Consider the following 21,858-nt stretch of genomic DNA (forward strand, 5'->3'; position numbering starts at 1 on the left):
AAAACCGGTCTTTTGATCCGAGTTCTGTTAAGAAAATTGATAAATTCTGGATTTCAGGAAACAAAACAGAAATGTCAGTGTTGGGTGTGTTGGGTGTTGGGTGTGTTGGGATAAAATATCAGCCAGACAAGTTAAACCTCGATTAACTAACCGGCAGGCAAATTTACTTCCAGATTTAAACCAAACCCACCTCCAGATAAACAAACCCCCAAATAAACTACCAGCAGATAACTAACCTCCAGATAAACTAATAGAAACGCTAGGACGAACTACCCACCACATGAAATAGCCAAGGCAAATAAATCCCGACATGAACTATCTACACGATAAAATAACACAAGACAAATCAACCAATAAGCTTAGATAATCTAACGCCCAGGCAAATTCACCCACCCCCCCCCCCCCCCCCCCCCCCCCCCCGATAAAGAAACCTCCCGATAAAATAACTCCCGGTTAAAATTACTTCCCGAAACATTATTCCCGTATAAAATAACTTACATACATATAAACTATAGCCCAAATTACCCCCAGAAAAACACACCCAATCCTTGGACAGCATAACCGCCATAAAATGTAACCGACAGATAAATTAGCCCCCAGACAAGATAACCACCTGGTAGTGATCTGGAAACTTGATAATTAAGTTCAGTAGTAAATTAAGGCAAAAGGTAGCAATTTAAATTGTAAGTAATGCCGATTTGGTTACAGCAATCGTGGTGATAAGCGCGGATCAATAAAGGCAATTCATAGTGCCAGCAGTCGCGACAAATGCCGTGATTCAGACTCTCAGCGAATTGGCGCCGTCGAGCGGAAGAAGTCGTTTGAATACCGCAGGTGTTTTAGCGGATCAATTAAGAAGCTGCCGCTCACAACAACAATAACAACAACAACAACGAGGGCGCAGCACTTGCCCTGCGCTATCTGCTCGCGATTATTTTATCAGCCCGCTGGGGCCTCTAGCCCCCTCCTTTTCCCTCTTCCCCCTCTCCCTCTCTCTCTCCCTCTATATCTCTCTCCCTCTCTCTCTCCCTCTATATCTCTCTTTCTTACGCTCCCCGCTTTTGTCGCTTCCTCTTTTACGCTCTGTTTTAGTGGCGACGCGAACAGCTGAAACGGCGAGCGGCGACCATCGGCTTTTCAGAGTTTTTGTCAGTGTTTTTTGAACAGCCGTTCAGTGAATAACAATCGACCAGCCATTCGCTCGCTCGCTCACTTATCGCACCTCCCTCGCCACCGCTCTGTTTCTGCTTCTGTTTCTGTTTTGTGGCCCCAACCAGCTGATATTGTGGATGCTCTTAAGTGCTTCGTACTACACGTCGTATACGTAATATCCGACGAGGCTCTCTTTTTATCGAGCAAGTGTTTCGTTTCGAGTGTGGCGCGCTTTTCCAAAAACCAAAATAAAAACGCAAAGTTTTAAACTTGCAGGTTTGAAGCCTAGGTAAAAAGAATGAAATAGTTGAATAAATTACATTTACGGGTGCGAAATAATTACACTTAATGCCGGACAGTTGAAGGGGCACAACAATTGCGTCGTTAAGCCCGTCAAGTTAATTTAAGCCCCACCACACACCCCGTGGAAATGAGTTTTTGTGGTGTGTGGCAGTGTGAGTGCGCGTGTTTGCCAGAGTCTGCGTGTGTATCTGTGTTTTGGCATTCTAGGCATTCGACCCAATCAACAAGTTCAATTTAATAGTAAACTTTTGGCTTTTCCTCCGCATTCGCCCGCATTGCAAATAATAGTTCACATATGTATATATAGAATATTTCTACGGAAATTTTGCGCAGAAAGCATTTCGCATAAATTTACCGGCATGTGGTCATCAGTGCTCGTTCTCTTAGGCTCTCTTCAGCCAACTCTTGAACAACTAAAACCCAAAAGCCTTATGTGTATATTGACATTAATTACCTGGCTGTGTGCGTTTTTTGCTAATGATAATGATAACGAAAGTTCCACTTGTTCCTCCTCGGCAATTAAATAATATTGAAAACAATCAAATGACCGTGCTACGCTTCAGAGATTCCAAGCAATATATACAAGTGTTTACAAAAAATATATACCTACTTGGTCAACAAACCCCCAATTGAGACGCCTCGTCTATTATTATGTGCGGCTGCTTCTAAAGACTTTGTCACGACATTTTCGTTAGTTTATTATTAAGTATGTACATCCCCCCACGCGAATTATAAACTCAAACTGCATGACGATCCCTAGCCACTTGCTGGCTGTCTCTTTCACGCCCCTCGCACTCTCTCTTTCTCTCGCCCACCTGTTGATGGGAGATTGTCAGGTAATTGCTAAAATCAATATGTACCGTGTGTGCGGGGCAAAGAATACTCGAGATCGGCCGAACAACAAGGCTTGTTTTGAACTTTGCCTGCTTGCCTGTTTGGTTTTTAGCTTTTTTCTCACATTTTTTCTCGCATTTTTTCCTGAGTTTTAATTATGCCCAGCGTTGATTCGAATTATAAACTGCGTCAAGGCATCAAACGACAGCCTCAGACGACGACTGCGACTGCGAAAACAACAAGCAGAGGGTATTTATTAAAATCAAGTCGGGGAAATCGACTTACACACGTGAAATCAGCAATACTCTAGCTTTATTGAAGAGCAGTACTCGCAGACAAAGAAAACTTGTTCTCTTGAGCGATTGTGAAATCTTACTTTAGAAAATATACACCTAACTATCTGCATAATCTACTAGATCCTTGTTAAGCTGACTAAAATATTTGCTACAAATCAGATTTTGATATAATTTGATTTATTATCAATAATATTTCTTGAAATATATCCGAGTTTATTTATTCATTTTCATTATTTGTATTCTATCTTTCTGACAAAATGTCTCGAGAAGCGCATCTTTTCCTCTCCAAGAGTATAGCCACTTATAAAAACCTAAAGAAACTGGTTTTGTTTTTATTATTTTTCTCGACTCGAACAGATTTGCAATGTTGACTTGGTTTCGGGGAAAAAACCGTTCGATATTAACAAAGTTTGTATTGTGATTTCACTGTTTACTAATATGAATACCTGGACCAGGATGATTTGCATAATATGCTCAAGATATGGCATTTACCTAAGCACAGGTGCAAAGTACATCATTTGATTACATGGATAGAAAATTTAGCAAGATCTTCAATGAAATTCAGTCTCGTAATATCTAGTTTCTATTTCTATTGATTGGCTATATGCGATAACGATCTCACTTGACAACTCAATTAAGTCGTTATTATAAATCAATATTATTAAGCACTAGATTGTTCTTAATTACCTTGGCTTTAATAAGCTCAATCACCTCTTCCCACAACTTTTCCTAAAGCATTAAGTTGCCAAAAAACTAGCAGTTCTAAATCGCACTTTGTAACTTACAACTTTCATCGCCAGTTTTATTTTAGCCAGACGGCTTTTGTTACCAACCCAGACATCGTTTTCCTCCGCTTTTGACCACTTCTTTCTCTCTCTCCCACTTCTTTCAGTACCTCAATCACATCTTCAAAAAAGGCAGTGCTCTGAACCGTCGAATATAATCATTCGACTTCAATTGTTTTTTGCTTGCCTTTGTACTTGGTTATTTTTTCGCACATCAGGTTGAGTCATGGCACCAAACGAAAGATCACAAGTTTCCGAACTGTTAGCTTTAACCATTATTCAAAGCGTCGGAATGGTATTCCCAGAAATTCTTAAATCTAGCGAAAATGCCCTTCAATCACGATTTGCTTAAACAATTATAGAAGCCATTTGGCGGGTTGCAAACTTCAAAAATAAAGTATAGATATAGTTTCTATAGATAATATGTTCATATAGACAACCAAAGCGTTAAAGGTCACAATCGTAAATGCTGTGAAAAAGAGTAAATAGATAAACTAATTTATCAGTCTACAGATTGTATTTGTAATGCCGATTTATAGATTAAAAAATAAGTATAATTCTTTTGACAATTTCTATAACGAACATATCGATTGAGTTTATTGCACTGACTCGTGTCAATTTAGAAGTGCGACCAATTTCACTTAGTTTATGATTCATTTATGGTCGCAATCTAATCGGAAAATTCAACGTGAAGCATTGGCTGATGTAATTTGCATGCTTTCAAGGCGGGGCCCACTGTACCGTGTACAGGGATAACTACCATTAAGAAATCCCTCTATCGTTAGTGCTAGGTAATACATTGTTTCCAAATCAACTGATAGAAAATGAATGTCGTTTCCACATGGTTATCTTTCTGTACTCGCGTGGGTGTTGGTGTTGTTGTCGGGCGTCTACTGTACTTATCTGCGTTTGAATTATTGTGAATGTGTGTTATCTTTCCAATAAATGGCAAATAAAACAAACCATTTAGGTTTGCTATATCTCATTTTTGAATTCTACTAGTCGCAGTTTGCTTATCAGTATTTATAGCTCGTTTACAGTGAAAAATCGATTAAACGACTGAAATAAACTGAGAATTCGAGGAAATTATAAATAAAAGCACACTGCTTGATATGATTAATTAATTCATGATTCTGACTAATAAAATATATATTTGTTATATTGAAAGACACATTTTCGTACTGTTTTTGATATAAATATCTTCCTTGAATGCTCGTGATAAGTCGAAAACATTTGGTAAGCACTGTTTATGTTTCAAGACGGAACAGATTTATTGAGTTCAAAGCCACCGTCCTAAAAAAAGCCTATTCAACCTGGTGACCTATCCTTATCTGCGTGTGTTCGCTTTCGTTCCAGTTGACATATTGACTCATCGCCATTCGTGCCAGCTGATAAGCAATCATGATCGACTTAGAGGACCTGCCCCGGCTGCAATCCTTGTCCCCGGCAAAGGACATCGAAGATACCTACCACCAGACCCAGTTGCAGACGCCGAATCCCAAGAAGAAGGTCACCGTGCGGGTGCCCATTGGACCACCCTCGAAGTTGGCCAAGTTGATTAAGCCCACGGTGGCTTCCACGCCCGCTGTTTTGCCCACGACCACGCCAGCCTCTCTGGAGACGCCGCCCACGCCGCAATCGACGAGCCCAGGTAACGCCAAGAGCAACATTTGGCGCGGTGGCTTCCATTTTACCACTCTGGTAAGTATTGAAAGGGTTTGGGCTTAATTACTTTAACCAAATGCCAGCACAAATGCTCCCAGGTCAGGCATTCGAATTCGAAGTATCTTTCAGGACGCGTTATATCTCTAAATTGCCCCCATCAATCTAAATTAATTTTTATGTGCAGGTCTTTCAGATAGATTGATAGTTTTCGGGGCATGTTTTTCAATTCACGTTGTGGTTAATGTACATATATTGTTTATTTAGTAAGTTCGATGCAATTTATTAAATGTTCCTGTCCATTTGTTAAATTAATAGCTGCAGGTAATGAAATCTATTAGGTATTTTTACAATATCTGTTGTACATACATACATATGTTTGCGTAGTCAAATTTGGATATAAAAAAAATGTATTTGATAAAATGGTTTTGTTTTTAATACCAGTTGAAATTTTTTGTAATCTCCAACTAGTTACAAAGTTACTATGCAACTTAAGTGAACAATTTGCATGGACACGTGTTCAAAGCGTGTAAACATACACCATATCTACATAAAGTAGCCTTCTCTTAATATTTATAATATAAGTAAGTTACTGTTAAGGTATATATGTATGTTCTTTGTATTTTTAAGTTATTCTATGTAAAAGAAAATAATTGTGCCACATAGAAATAACAGGTAGGTAATAAAGATAATTTTGTCCCAGAAATCTACATTTCTAGCACTCCAAAAAAGCTCTTGCTGCCACTGTTAGCTAAAGCTATACTTAACATTTCTGTTAAAAGCACAACGATTATGGTGAGACCGCACTCGTTAGCCCCGAAAAATAACGCAAAAGCACAAAACTCAACAAAATCGGCTCCAAAGCGCCCCACTGGGCACACTTGATGAAAACACCGCGCTGAACAGACGTTTTTTGCCTCAAATCTTTTGCGGCCGCAATCGAAAATTGCGACCAATTTCGACGGCGGAGAAATTGCCAAACGCGGCGTAACAAACAAAACACGTTTTTGAACCTCACCACGTAGGTACGGCGAGAGAGTAGCAAAGCGGACGCGGCGATAATTTGCCAAATAACAGTGAAAGAAGACGCGTAAAGGTGCGAAGTACACGCCGCCAAAGTGTGTTTGTGTGAGTGTGTGCCTGTGTCTGGCTGCGTGTGTGTTTGAGTGCCGGAACAACAAATGAAAAAGTTTCGTTTGCGCGTTAAGCAGTACAATTGCGAAATGTTGCATGCCCCACTAAATAAGTGCAACTCATTGCGGGGTGGTGCTGCTGGCGGTGGTGGGTTAAAGTCAAACAAAACAACAACGACCAACAGGCTAGCAACAACAGTTATTCAGCAATCGCCCCCTCTTGCTCACGCGCGCAGTCTCCCTCTCTCACTCACTCTCCGCCGCTCAGCTGACAGAATGCAATCGAGAAAAACATCAAGTTAAAAAGAGTAGGAAAAAAAAACGAAAAAGAACTCGCAATTTGATAAATAATTTGTTGATGCAAAACGCAGAGCGAAGGTTGAAATGCTGCCGTTGCCGGTTATTCTCCGCTCATTCTCGAAGCTTCCATATTCCGTTTTTTCTATTTGTTTTGCTCTCCGTGATTCTCAGCAAAGATTCAATCATTTTGCATTTAATTAATTGCATTAATTGTGGGCACAGGCGAAATTGGAATTGGCAAGAAAAAACAGCAGTTTTATGCTTCAACGTGTGCGTGTATTTTTTTTTTGGTGTGAGTCAGAGAGGCACGAGAATCGGGCGATAAAAGCAAACAAAGGAATAAAAAGCGATGTGCAGGCAAAACACATGAAAATATTAGGCAGTGCAAGAACAACAAACGAAGCGAAAATATTATTGTTTTAACCCTTGATGGACTTGCAAATTTTGTGTACCCTAACGTAGTTAAGTAATTTTACAGCGGTGGCTTACTTAAAGCTCTTGATCACATAAAAATCACTTTAAATGCTAATTTGAGTTCATTTTTTGTTATTGAAAGAAAGTGAGCTTACAAAGCACATTCTTAGTAATAAACACTTAACCGACTTTTATCTTATCGGTTATAAATAATTTTTAAACAATTTATTAGTGTAATCAAATAAAATAACTACTTAGGACCATTATAGGGTTAACACATGCATAAGTGACGATTTCACCACGTAAAACGGCAAACACACACACACACGCACACATACACAAAAGTGCGTACCAGACGGCGAGAAAGAAGCAGCAGCTGTCATATAATCAAATAGCAATTGTTATAAATAATTAATGGCGCTTGAATGCAAATTGGTTGCAAAAGAGAAAGTTCAAGGACGCACACAAGCAAAATTTATATTTTAAGTTGTTAAATAAATAAAACGCGTGTTTTGCAGCAATTAAAAGTAAAAATCGTAGAAAGTGAAACATAAACAAATAAGGTGCTGCACAGCAACAAAAAAAGAGTGAACGGTAAACAATAAACCATCATTCACCATTGTGTGTGCAGCAGTTAAGAAGAAGCAGCGAAGAGGAAAAGAAGATCAAGCAGCACCAGCAGCAGCAACAATAACAAGCAGAACATTTACTGCGCCGCAGCTTTTTTACCGTTGTAGTCGGCTCTCATCATCCAAAAAAATTTTGAGGTGAGTGCACTGCAATACACCCACAAGCATACACACACAAGAACCCTCTCTTGCACGCACATGCACACGTCATCTCTACCCCTCTCTCTCTCTCATACACATTCACACACACCTTTTCATTGAGAATTGAGGCAAAGTTTGGATTTCTGTTAAAATGGCTTTAAACAAAGAAAGTTTATATCGTAAAGAATTGAAAGAATTTCGCACACAGTTTTTTCGGCCGTCCTTGAATTGGGTGCTTCACTTCGCATTGCGCACATTTCAAACGCTCGCGAAAGACCTTGAACAAGTTCAAGTTCAAAGCCATTTCGTCTGGGTCTGGGTCACTCCTTCCCCTTCACGCCCTCCCCCCCATTTTTCGGGTGGGCGGTTGTCTGTTAACCCGGATGAAGGGGGGCGGGGGGGTGGAGGCCGGACAGGATGGGCATATTTAATGCGTTGTAGATATCAAACTGAATTTCGATAGAATAGCAAGCACATTTCTGATAATTCGATTCTTGACCTGCTTAATTGCCCCTGAAAATCAAATTGCTAAACATCAAATGCTAAAATAACGAAGGTCGTCATCATATCAAACTTCCTAGGCTATCCACTTTGGTTTCCTGAATCTTATCTTTTTATTTTTAGTGATTACCAAAACACACTATGCATTTCTGTACCAAAGCATTCTTTATCTAACTACAGAATAGGTCAGTATTCCCGCACATTTACCACTTCAAGTTTAAACAATAAAAATAAGGGAGTTCCCTAACTACTAATAGCTCTCATATCTTTTAAAATCTCTTAAACATATTACTTACCTTGAGAGTAGAAAAACATCTTTGTGAACTGTTGGTTAAACTTAAATAAATTCTGAGTATAATCGCGATGAGGGAAATCTTAATTAATAAATTGTGCTTTTAATAAAAGACGTTACGCACCCGGAAGTTGAACTTTCTTTGGTGCACTTCCTCGTGCTTAGCGATTTATAAAATCGACTGGCAAACAAAACAAAGGCCGCACCACTCGAAACAAAAGCATTTTCATTTAACATTCAAACTGCATATATGGCCATGCGGCAAAATCGCATATAAACATATGTATCTACATACAATGTATGCATTTTACACTATTTACATACGTACATACATACATACATATAAGTATATTTTGCAAATCGTTATGCTTACTAATTCCATTCTATTTGTTGTCACATCTTGATTTGCTTACAGAACGAACCCGAGGACAGCCATCAATTAAAAGCGAAGAGCATTGGAAAATCGAGGAACGGCAGTGGAAACTGCGAATTTTCAGCTTTTTGCGCAGATTTCGGAACGCCAAAGCGGAGGAGCAGAAGAAGGCCGGAAGGCGGGGTAAGGCGACGTCATTGAACGCATAGATCCCGGACGACGCAGCCGTAGAGCTGTTGTCCGGGACGGAGAACAACAAGAACAGCGGAGAAGGAGGAGGAGGTGGAGGAGGCGGGCGGAGGACGGACTACGGACTACAAGAGTCACCCACGCACCTATTCTCTCAAGTATCGAAACCTCTTAGAGCAACACAATGATCTCAAACAAAAAGTCGTACGCCATGAAAATGCTGCAGCTGGCTTTGGCCCTGAGTCTGCTGCATTACAATCCGGATTATCTGCTCCATCGCTGGGACTCGCAGCTGGAGCTGGGCACCCACGGCGATGGATGGGAGCTGGAGATGCTGCGCACGGTACACCGCCTGGATATGGACCAGAATCCGTATGGCAATCGCAAGGGACTGAGTCCCCGGATTGAGGATCTCCTGAACTTCGACGATGACTCCTTGGGCGGCCTGGCCAATGGCATGGGCGAGTACAAGCTTCCACCGCGATTCAATGGCAGCACCTTTGTAATGAATCTGCACAACACCACCGGGAATAGCAGTGTCCAGACGGCCGCTCTGCAGGATGTGCAGAGCACTAGTGCTGGAGCCACTGGCGGTGCAATGGTGGTTGGTACCGGTGGTGCACCCACGTCTGGTGGTCCAACCAGTGGTTCAGCATTGGGCGAAATCCACATAGACACCGCCTCGCTGGCCGCTGGAAATGCCAACCATTCGCTGCTGCATCCAACACCTGAATTGGACACTTTCCTCTCGCCACATGCGCTGCAGGATCAGCGTTCCATTTGGGAGCAGAATCTAGCGGATCTCTACGACTACAATGATCTGAATCTGCAGACTAGTCCCTATGCAAATCTACCTCTTAAGGATGGCCAGCCACAGCCACCGAACAGCTCTCACCTGGATCTCAGCTTGGCGGCGCTTCTACATGGTTTCACCGGCGGCAGTGCCCCGCCCCTGAGCACCGCCGCCCTCAACGACAGCACACCACATCCCAGGAATCTGGGCAGTGTCACAAATAACTCGGCTGGCAGGAGCGATGATGGCGAGGAGAGTCTCTATTTGGGTCGTCTGTTTGGAGAGGACGAGGACGAGGATTACGAGGGCGAGATGGCCGGCGGAGTGGCCAATGCCTGCGAGGTGGAGGGTCTGACCACCGACGAGCCCTTTGGCAGTGCCTCCTTCGCCAACGAGGTGGAAATCGGAGATGACGAGGAGGTAACCCCAAAAACACTAGAAAAAATCAAACAATGAATAGTATATTGCGTTAAGGTATGTTCATCTTAAGCCGAAATACGAACAGTGTCCAAACCAAAGGTGCGCGTTAGATGTAAGCTCTACTTTTTGTTAATGGATTCAGTTGACTGTCGTTTTCTCCGAGTGTAGTTGTAAATGACTTTGATTTGACTGATTAGAAGGCACTCAAATGGCACCACCAGCAGACCTGTGCTTCGGTGTGTGTTTGTGCCCATTATCAAGCAAGCAGTGTTGCTGAAAAAAAAAATGAAAAACCATTTTGCATTGCTAATGAAGATTTGCGAACCCATCGCTTGACCCATTCCAGTCCAGCGCCAGAGTTCTCCCCTTGGCCGGCTGCCTCTCCATTTCTAACCGTTCAGCTTTCTTTATAATTATAGTTTGTAGGTTTCCCCGCCGCCAATCGATATTCGAATGTGGCTTTCTGTCATGATTGGTCACCTTGCGTGCGGCGAGTCTGCCACTTTTTCGCCTTATCAGCAGATAAGGGTTTCAACTTTGTTTACACATCAGCATGACTATTGCCACGGTTATCCACTCATACACTGTTGCAATTGCTATCTGGGTTGATTCATCTAATTGGCGGATTAATAGAAATCGATAGAGAATGATAGGTTGATTTATATCTGATATATACGCTGCACGAATCCCAAGTCATTCTGATAACGTAGGTTAATCTGCAAGAAGTATTTCTTCACAAGACAATACTTATCTTTTGTTTGGTTTAAATTCTTTTTTTCGAACCGTGCGCAACAACTTTCACCGTCACTCGTTCCCAAAGTTTACATATTATATGCAAACACACAAAACAAGCGCGGCAATTAGGTCATTAAACGCTTCGAATGCGCAAAAACCATTTTAACTGGCGGGAGAAAAAAAAAACAAAGATGATAAATTCGAAAAATGTGCAAAGGGATTTTTGTGAATATTCAATTAAGCAAGGAGTTAATGGGCAATTTATTAAATGAGACTGCATATTAACGAGCATTTGATAAATCATACTTTAAATTGGGGATTCTTTCGGCCAAAATGGCGAATGCAAACGCACTTTCCATATAGGGGATCATACATTTGTTAAATCGCTTTAATGGCATACCAATTGCCATCTATGTGCATGCGATTTTATAGATATGAATCTCAGATTGTGTGCTCGATTTGTATTTATTTATAAAAATCGAATTGAATGTCGGCGACAAGTGTGCGGCGATTTCATTATTTGTTCTTGTTTTTTTGCACTCCTGATGCTGGTTGTGCGTTTGCGTTTGCGTTTGCTTTTTGCAAATTGCAATTTAAATATGCATAAATATTTATACTTGGCCTGGCCAAAAGCGACAGATCGGGGGAGATGGGAGATATGGCCGAGACAGGAGCGAGATGACTAACTCGGTGTTATTTTCGATTTATTCAGCCAGAGCTCTTTGTTGCTGCAGCAACACACTCGACTTGCCTGCAATTCATTTTCGCGATTTTTATGTTCTTTTTTTTTTCATTTGGTTGTTTTGCTTGCTTCCAACATGTCACGAATGTTTTCCATTTCGACCGATGACGGTTTTATTTTTTCACTCCGACTGACTGACTGACTGTATGTTCTTGAGAGGAGGCAGCAGCATATAGAAGACATACATAAGTATGTGCTTTTGATATGATCTAATTAGCTGCACTCGGCATTCGCATTGCATAATCATCGCACAAAACTGGCGATAAGTGCTTCACTTTTGTTCTTTGTTCTTTAGCTGTGATGAAAACGATGGAGTGCGAAACTTCCGTCATTTAATTTATAAGGGGATGTGATGATCAGGTGTTGAAAGATACTTTTAACTCAAATCAGGAAAGTTTCTCTTCTCATTTTGTTTAAAATGCCTTTGAAAGTTTCCAGTAACTGACTTTGATATATGGGTGTTATATCTTATAGTATATACCAAAGAAAACTGTCATGGACTTAAGATCTCCATAGCAGCATTTCTTGTTTGGTAATTGCAACTATAGTTCCAGCTGCTCGCCATTATGCCATCAACGTATATGGTAACCAGCTCGGTGGTTCTTCACCCCCCACAAAGAACCCTCCATCTTGGACGCAGGTGTATCGGTTGATGTGTCACCTTCTCTCCGCAGAGATCAGCTAGATTATGTCTACCTGGTTTTACTGTTCTCTCGGGTGAGTGAGGTCGCCACATTGCGTACATATGTGTGTGACCTCAACACGCAGGCTGGCAAAAAAGCAAAGGCAAAAACAAATCAGAAATGAAGCTCACAACACAAAACTCCACTTTGTTGAATGTCGTCTACCTCGCCGTCTTTCGTCTTTCCACTAATTGCAAGTCTACCGAGCTTTGTAGCTTTTTACGTTTCGCTTTAACTCATTCGCTTATAGTATATATATGTATGTATGTATGTATACACTCGGTCAGCGATTTTTTGCTGTTGTTGTTGTTGCTTTGGTTGGGTGTTATTTTTGGGGTCTCGGTCTCGCATTTTGATTGAGATTCAGAGCAATGAAATAAAACTCGCCAAAAGCGAGCACAAAGATTCGTTGAACTTCGTCGCTGTTGCCCTGCCAGTGGGTGTCGTGGAGTTATGGTGCAGTATATGCATTTCAAATCCTATAAACTAAATAGTCGCGAGTTTATTCCCAAAAAGTGCAAACTGCGTTATACGATGAGCCGTAATGATGATCTTTTATATCATCTTATATACTAGATGCATGTTAATAATTTGAAATTCAACATAGATCATACATTTATTATCCAAAATGCTCTAAATATACTATTACAGGTGTATAGACTTATCGACTGTATCCATATGAAATATGTAACTTTTTCGATTGAGTCACGGCATCTCAGTTGTCGTGCCTCCGACTCTCGCCGTCTCTTTCGCTCTCTATTAACCATTTTCCCTTATTAAGTCACTTAATAATAGCTCCACTATCATTCGTTAATGCATTTCTAATCTCAGTGTATTTGTGTGTGTGTAAAAAGGGGGTGGGCAAGGAAAACTTGAAAACAAAAGCAAAGAGGAAAAACAGCTGATTTGCCGGCATTTTTTACACACCACACTTTTTGCAATTCACTTTACATTCAGCTCGCGCTCTCTTCACCTCATTTCAGTAAGCTAAATTCACCGACAGAAAAATTCACCACTGACTCGAAAGCTACGTAGTGGAGAAATCAACCCACCACTAGCTGAGTTACGAACCAAGTGCTTTGCACACCGATATCAACTAATATCGAAAATTAATAACACGTATTATAATCGAAATTTAAAAATTGATAACGTAATAGTAGGCTGAATACTTGAACATTTAAATTGCTGATAAGGACGAGTAGGTAATCTACTTTTAAGGTTGTACTTGTTGTCTGACCACTTGGTTTCGCTTGCTTAGGACTTATCAGTCGCTGGTTGCTGGTTCGAACTTTTCGAAATTTGTGCAAAACAAACTTTATCAATTGAAATTAATCAAAAGAAAAAAAATATATACTTTATGAGCCCCTCCAAACTGCTAATCAGCAGACACATTCTCGAGCGCAACCAAACGCAACTTTCAGTCTGCGTTATGCCGATTTACAGTGAATACCTTTACCCGAATCGTCTGTATCGCCCCAAAGAAAACAAAATCGTATCGAGCGGAAATCAATTTTCAATCGTCTACCAAAATGTGTCTCAACGAGGAGTACAAATATATGCACATTTACCTAGCGGTCCGTCTCCAACTTCCTATATCTAGCCATTAATCTGTGTTTACTGCGAACAAACTTTCTATTCACATGGCCGCAGTGCAAAGTGCTGGCGAATAAGTTAAAAAAAAGTTATAAAGAAAAAAGCAAATATATGTAAAGGCTGCAAATTGAAAAATAATTTGCCTGTAATTACGTTGCATTTTCCCACTTAATTACCCTGAGCCAAAGAAGCAATGAAGAAGCATTCACTTGGATATAAGAGTTTCTACATATACAATTTGTACTTCTATTATTTTTGCCTAAAATTTTATTTCCCACAAATTTTGTTGTTTAACTGCCATAATTAAATACAGTTAATTATGGTTCGCAAACTTCTGACAAGTGCCGGTGCCATACACTTTTCAAAATTAACGACCTAGAAACCTAAGAAACTCTAAAAACAAGTTTATATTTGCCTGTGGTTTATGCGAGTGTGTTATTCAGTGAGCAAAAAGTTCAGATGTCAAATTGATTATAAGGTGAATAGAGCGGCCAAATCGACCTGAGCTTGAATCGAAATTGATAATTGCAGGGAAAACCGTTTGGATGACACAAATGAACTGTTATTAAGGCCTAATAGCTCGCCATTGTGGGGTTGTTGAAAACGCAAACCGCAAAACAGGACACTTCACTTGAAACACAGGGCTTGAGCAATCCGTCAGATACAAGTGAGCACATGCACGAGTAGATACATACATGCATACACAAGTCGGCATTGTTGGTGGTACACCATCCACAATCCACAATCTGGCCAAGTCTTCTGAGGGCTTGACGAGCTCATGATTAATATGCGCCACACTTGCTGGCCGCATTGGGATCTCAAATCTACTTACTTCTCTCGTATCTTGTATATTGTATCTTGTATCTGGTATCTGCGATTGTATCCCACAGATGCGATGCTGAAGTGATCGCTCCGTTCGTGCTGCGCTGTCAGTTCAGGTGTCATCAGAAAAATCTTTTCGCCGAGGCTTTATTAATGACTCTTGCTAACCTGAGCCTTTCCTTTCCCCTTCCCCCCCCTTCCCTTCCCTTCATGGTGGCTTCCTTTTGAGGCCCCTGTCGCTGTCGCTGTCCCTGTTCTTTTCGCTCGCTTACTTTCTTTTGCTTTCACTCGACTTTCATCATTTGCCGCCCCTGCAGGATCAGAAACTCATTTATCTTGCTATAGCATTTTGTGCATTATGCGTCGGTCAAGTTCTGTGGTCAACTTAATGGTTCAAAATCGGCTCAGTTAAGCGGACTAATTGCCGCCACAAGCGGTTACAAGTGTCAATATTTTGATGCTACATGGGGGGGCACAACAGCAACTTGATTGATTGTCACCGATCGCTGGTTGCTGCCTCGCACTGAAGCATTACTCAGTTTTATAGAGAACTAAATAGCTTGGGTATATGTGTGCTCAGAATTCCCGCCTCTTATCTGCCACTTATCAATGCTTGAATTCGTCAGTCGCCCGATTTGGCCGCTCATTCAAATGGCTGTCTCGAGAGCGGCCCACGTGTCGCTGGCGGAACTTAAAGGTTCAGCGAACACCACAAGGTCGTGGAGAGAGTTTTCCCGGCCCTAGCGATAAGAATTGGCCCATAAATATGTCGGCGGTTGTACATATGTGGATCAAGGCATTGTACTAGTTCTGAAATCTATGAAAAGGGTTTCGCGTTTGGCAAGTATTGTAGTTCATTGAACCCTGCGATCATGCTCCTAAGTTTTCATCTAATTCTCATCTGAGTCGCTCTTTTCCCTACTATCTCTTTTCCGGAATTTCCAAGTTATATATCTTTATTTTCGTTTGTGCTGCTCCAACTGTTAAAATGTCACGTATTGCGCGAAATTCTATAAGTACAAGATAAGGTCGTATTTTCGACCCCAAGCGATAAGAACTGTAACTGGCTACACTGTAAGAAGTCAGATATATGTTGCATAAATCTATTAATATTTCTTTACCCTTTGTTTTACCCGCCCTGGGAAAGTAAAGAAAACTTTAACGACGAAAACTCCATTCAACTTTGCTCTAAAGTTTAATTAAAAACCAAGTTTCCAATCAACCGCCTTAAATAGCTATATACCTATATGGATATGTATATGTGTGTGTTTCAAACAACCCTCCGAAATGGAGAAAAAAGTGTAATAATGAAATGCCAGCAGGGGAGGATTCGGTTTTTTGGGTTTCAGCTGGGATCCCGAGACCTTCTTCTTTGCTCCGCTCAATTTAATTGCTCATTTCTAACGAACATGCGCAACGCACAGCAGCACACTTTCAGCCACAGTGGAGCTCCCAGAGGTTGAACTATGAACACCAAATTATTAGTAAATTTACAAGCTAAAAACTTTAAATCATAAAAGAATTAGTACTATGTTAATATAGTTTACAATCAGTTGCTTATGAAGATATAACTTTTTCAAAACGTGATTGCTTGTAATTTACTTTCTTTAACCTTTCTTTTTATTCCCTTAACTTTGTATATCTAATAATTCTGAATCGTCTGATTCGATTTATAGAGGCTTCACTGTATTTACGCGCACTTGGTCCCTGGGGAATTGGCTCTGCCGCCGCTCCGCCAGCTGCGCAGTCGACGTCGCTGTCAGCGTTGGCGCGGCAGCAATTGATTGGGCTCAACACAGTGGCCCTTAATTTCCCCCGTCGGTTCTCAGGGGTCAGGAGTGCAAGGGAGATGGCAGATGGCGAGCGGTAGTGCGGTAGAGCGGCAGAGCGGAGACCAATGATGCCGCCGCCATATTCTGCTGACTAATCCAGGAGATAGGCGTGGCCACAATGATTGATTACTTTTTGTGTTGCCACTGTGGAAAAGTCCAAGAAAGCCTCACGAAGGGCCGACCCAAACGCGAGGAAAGCGGGCAAAGAAAATGCACGCTACGGGAAAATGTCACACGAAACAAAAACCTCGAAAAAAAAAAAATGAAAACGTAGAAGGGCAAAAAGATTTCAATTAAAACATCAGCAAGTTCTATGGCCGCACTGCAATTGTATTGCTGGCTGCTAATGTCGACCATTATCCTGTGATTATCCCTTCAGTCCAATGGATATTATGCCTCAGCACCGAGCACTCTGAATTTTACCTGTTTTGAAAACCCGAAAACGGTTTTGCCAGGGGCTTAAATGTGGGCGACAACGCCCCCGGTTGCCGGGCCAAGCCCAAGACTTGACTTGGCCAAAAAAGAAAAGGATTAAAGTGGTTTCGGCCAGCAGCGTTAATAATGCATCATTAACGCTATAATTTGAGCTCGAATTCCTCTTCTTAGTCACTCTCTTCCACCGCATGAATTGGCAGAATTCGACCAAACATCTTCATTGGCAAATCAACGGCGAACCAGCGATCGACTTATGATGCTCTTTCAAAAGTTTTCGCCAAGTGTATGGCCCGCTCTTAGCTGGCAAATTTACAGCCGCAGAATATTGTTTACAGTGTGGCGTGGCAGGCGGCGGTTGATAAGAGATCCGGTCTGGCGTTCGTTCGCTACGGCGTAAACAAGTCCCGGGCCGCAAAGCACGCCGTAAGAGAATGCTTCGGCCCCCCGCCCAAGTTCCGCATACGCCACCCCCCCTGGAATCGGTGTTATGAATACTTTATGGACCCACTAACTGGACTCTCTGTGCTGTGCCATTGATAAGATTCGCCACTATCGATCGCCGTTGGCCACAGAGCGAGCACTCTTCGAGAGGCTTCCGCGGGTTAAGGGAGCGCTCGATGGGCTGTGGGTTATGGCGCGGATCTGATAACAAATTGTGAAATAAGAGAATCTATATGTAGGTGCCACTGGGCTGCCAGCCTATAGTGCTATAGTACACCTCGTGTTATGTGTTATGTTTAGTGCCCAGGTTTACAGCACTATCAATTCAAACGTGACAGCCAGTCGGATATAATCTCCAAAGTGGCATTATGTCTTACAGTTCATCTGTATCTTGTATCTTAAGAGAGCCCAGTACAAACTGGATTATAACTCTTAAGGAACTAGCTTCCCTACTGGGTAATATGTTCTTTAATAGTCCTTAAACTTTCAGGATAGGAGCACATATTATTATTCTTATTATTCTAATAAAATAACTTACTATAAGCATTAGTCTTACACTAATTCATTTGTTGATATAATTTGAAACTGGCAGTAATATAAGACCATAACTAAGTGCTTGTGATAAGTTAAATTCGTAGAGTATCCACGGTTCATCGCTGTCCATAAAGCGCTGACGTAGTTTTATCTATGCAGAAACGACTTTATCAGCTGGGGCGAAATGTAAATCGACATTATCACATTAAGTAAAGCGGCGCGAAGTGGGGAAGAGCAAAGAAGAGCTGGCGAGGTGAGGTCCCCCTTATGGACTATGACTCGTGGGGCTCTGGGAGCCTTCAGTCTCTCTTTGGAAACTAGCAAATGCGGATGACGTCGTGATCGGGATCGTGAATAATACAAACAATATAATATAAACACCAGATAGACTGAAAGTGCAACTGAGATAAACCAGTTAGAACCAGCAAAACAGTTGATGAACTGCATAGTGATCCTTGCGAAGGAACAGTGGATATGAGAGTGTTTATACACAGGAACTTTATGGTCAGGCATTTGTGCTAGCAATTGATTAAACTTTTATCTATATTATCTATTGAGATATTGAAGTGCCAACTTACTGACTGGAATTTTCGCTTGCAGGAGAGTGAGATCGCTGAGGTGCTCTACAAACAGGATGTGGATTTGGGCTTCAGCTTGGACCAGGAGGCTGTCATCAATGCCTCCTATGCCAGCGGCAATAGCGGCGCCACCAACGCCAAGTCGAAGCTGGAGGATGAGGCCAAGTCCGCGGATCCTTCTATTTCGTCGGAGTCCAGCGGCTCCAAGGACACCAATGTGGGCGCCGAGAACGAGGCCAGTGCCGCCTGTGCCGACGATATTGAGAAGTTGAAAGCTCTGGAGGAGCTTGAGCAAGATAAGGTAAAGTGAAGTAAAGTAAAGCAAAGCAACCTTTCGACCACGATTTACATACGGAATTTCACAATATTTACAAAGAGATAAAGCCAAAGTCGAATCGGTGATGCTTATCTAACAGCTATCAAAAGTGGGCGGTAGCTCTAGCCCTCCATTCCATACATTTTATCCAAACTAATTGTGTTTTTCCCCCCGCAAACAGGACAAGGACACTGAGAACCCACTGGAGGACATTACCAATGAATGGAACGGAATACCCTTTACCATCGATAACGAAACTGGTGAGTAGCAGCTGCAATTACGAATCTAGTACATCTGCGATCTTCTGCTGGTTACATTTGGTCCGTGCGTATCTTATCTAGGATAATATAATTTCACTTTCAAAAATAACACGAGATAAGCTCTGCAGCAGCAGGAGATCTCTTGGGGGACAAGAAGTAGTTACAGATATATATCAAATAGCACGTTTCGTTGTTAGATAAAATGAATTAAGTTGGATTAAGTTGGCGTATTTTTAAGTGTCTGGTCGCCTAATTATTCAACTTATCCACCTGATTGAAAGTGATTAAAAAGTAAGCATAAACTGATTTTGTAATATAGAAAAGATATTGCTTTTAATAATACTAAAACTTGGCAAAGACTGTCAGTGGTTTGCTGATAACAAAGGGAAGTAACGAAATAAGTCAAAAGAAAATGGCCTGCCAAAAAGATGGCGGCTGCTCTAATATAAACGAAAATTGATTATCCTGGCTTTGTTGGGGTTGGAGTTTTCTTATCCAGCGGGGGAGGAGGGGTGGCATACTAAAACATATTGTATTTCGTATTGGTGTGCGTGTATTTTCGAGACGTTTATAAATGAATGTAGGCATTTTGAGTTGACAGGCACGAAAATTAAAAGAAAAATGAGCTTTTTTTTCGCTCGAGTTGTGTGGCAGCCAAAGCCACCCACTTCCACATCCACTACCACTGCCACTGCCACCATCACCACCACAAAGGCCAGAACCGATGGCTGCTGCTAATCTGCCACAAACCGCGCCTCCCACCTCCCCCCCTTCCCATTTCCCATTTCCCAGGCATCAGCAAGCGGCTGCCTTTCAAACAAACTTTGACACGCACACGAACTTTTATTATTAACCGTGGGGGAGCTGGAGAACTCATGACTTTGTGGTGGGAGGGGAGGCCGAACTCGTCTGGGCCTCTGAGACTGGGTCGTGCCGCCTTTTCTGGACGGAATGAGACCACGACTGCTGAGCCTTTGTGTCGAAGGGGGAGGCAGGGCAGATACCGAATCCAAATCCAAATCCGAGGCAAAGGCAAAGGCAGTGGCAGTGGCAGTAAAAGTAGCTGCCACCGCGCGTCGCGTCGCCTCGCATGCAACATTTTTCTTTTGAAAAATGAACGAAACATGATTCGCCAAAAATAGCAAGTAAGAGCCAAACACACGAACTCACAGAAATAAATATATATGTATATATATATAAATAATATATGTATAGAGAAAGAAGTGCTATGTACACCATATGGCATGGAACTTGAGTTCCGGTGGGGCAGCAAACGGGGAGGTACGTGCTGCAAGGTCTCAACTTTGGCCTATCAGCTGTACATACGCTGATCAATGAGCCGAAAACAGTGAAGGAGTCCGAAGAGGGGTTATGTATATGTCCAAACTATTTTTGAAAAATAACTTACCTTTTGGAAATTATCGATATTTTTGACTCCAATTCGAAAGGGGAATACCATATTTGAGTTAATATTTGAAACGGCCTTACTAAAATGACTAATCAAAAATGGTACTTGGTATCGATACCTCCTTTTCTGTCAACTGCGTTAAAGTAAAAAGTTTTGTGGCATAATTGCGTGTCCTTAAATGAGGAGTGTGTATATATTTTAAAAAATTACATTTCAAAAGTGCGCTTTTAGAAACCTTGAAAGTAACCAATTGGTATTTAAGACGTCTGGTTATGGAACTTCATGAATGTTCTCGAACCCTCAAAAGAATCTCAAGTAGTAAGTTACCTTCATAGCGATGCAATTGACTATAATGATGCATTTCTAAAGTTTGAGGGTCTAGATTGCTATCCCCTTCCGGCTGAGCCGCTGTGTTTACCCTCCTCCTCCTCCTGCTGTGCACTTCCTGCCTCATCCCCTGTGGAACTGGCTCATTGGGCTGGGAAAACGAAGCAGCAGGAGGAGGAGGGAGGAGGAAAAGTAGCTTCTATCCTGCCCCTCGAGAACGGAAAGTCGCAAATCGCTGGCCACCATTTTGTGTGCCAGTGGAATAAGGGAGAGAAGCTGAGGAAGAAGGGGCAGCAGCAGCACAGCAGCCACCATATTGGATATGTTTCCTATTCACGAGCATTAAGCAGCAGCTTATATTGATTGCTTCGTTTGGCCATTTATTAAAAATCCATTGATGCGCACCCAAGTCCGCTAGATAGATTCATATCGCATTCACACGCACACTCGCCATTGTCTGAGAACGAGCCCGGAGTTTTTGGGCCTCGATCTCGGATTTGTGCGTATCCAAATTCCCCACGGATTGAACCCAACGATTTTCTAAAGTCCACAGCCTTTGGCGGCATTATCTGCCATTGTTCGCCCTTCGAAACTATAAACGAGCAAAATGAAAGTCATTTTTCGGTTGCTGTTTCAGTAAATGGTATTTCATTGCCTAAACTATTGAACAGAGTTTTAAAGGAAAAACTCATAAATTCCATCGTTTGCACGTTCAGGTGCTAGGTTTTAGAGCCGTTGTTCCTGACTTTTCACAAGTAATTCATCGTTAATTTCGAGCCTTCGCAATGAAGTTGTAACCATTCGACGGGCGACATTTTCCGGGCATTGTCCTGTCAAGGTTGCCTTGTCATGAGGGGCATGTGTGTTGCTCATTGCCCTTCTAGGATCTGAAATCATGGCAATTAAGTTGCAAGTAGCCCTCGGTTACTCGTTCG

The 21,858-nt window shown here is 41.8% G+C and overlaps 1 protein-coding gene across 3 annotated transcripts in view; it reads left to right on the forward strand.

The window, feature by feature from the left end:
• Positions 1–1,173: 1,173 nt before the first annotated feature.
• Positions 1,174–21,858, forward strand: part of LOC122619451 (segmentation protein cap'n'collar) — a 42,157-nt gene continuing 21,472 nt past the window's right edge. The window contains exons 1-5 of one of the 3 annotated variants that reach the window (XM_043796406.1): positions 5,910–6,128; positions 7,398–7,646; positions 8,858–10,217; positions 18,635–18,913; positions 19,110–19,188. In XM_043796406.1, coding sequence (XP_043652341.1) covers positions 9,189–10,217; positions 18,635–18,913; positions 19,110–19,188 — 1,387 coding nt within the window. In that variant the 5' untranslated portion in view covers positions 5,910–6,128; positions 7,398–7,646; positions 8,858–9,188. Of the gene's footprint in view, positions 1,442–4,726; positions 5,072–5,909; positions 6,129–7,397; positions 7,647–8,857; positions 10,218–13,795; positions 13,952–18,634; positions 18,914–19,109; positions 19,189–21,858 lie in introns of those variants that run through there. The other 2 variants (XM_043796407.1, XM_043796408.1) reach the window with 2 other exon arrangements.

This window comes from Drosophila teissieri, chromosome 3R (assembly GCF_016746235.2).
Source record: "Drosophila teissieri strain GT53w chromosome 3R, Prin_Dtei_1.1, whole genome shotgun sequence".
Classification (NCBI taxonomy): Eukaryota; Metazoa; Arthropoda; class Insecta; order Diptera; family Drosophilidae; genus Drosophila; species Drosophila teissieri.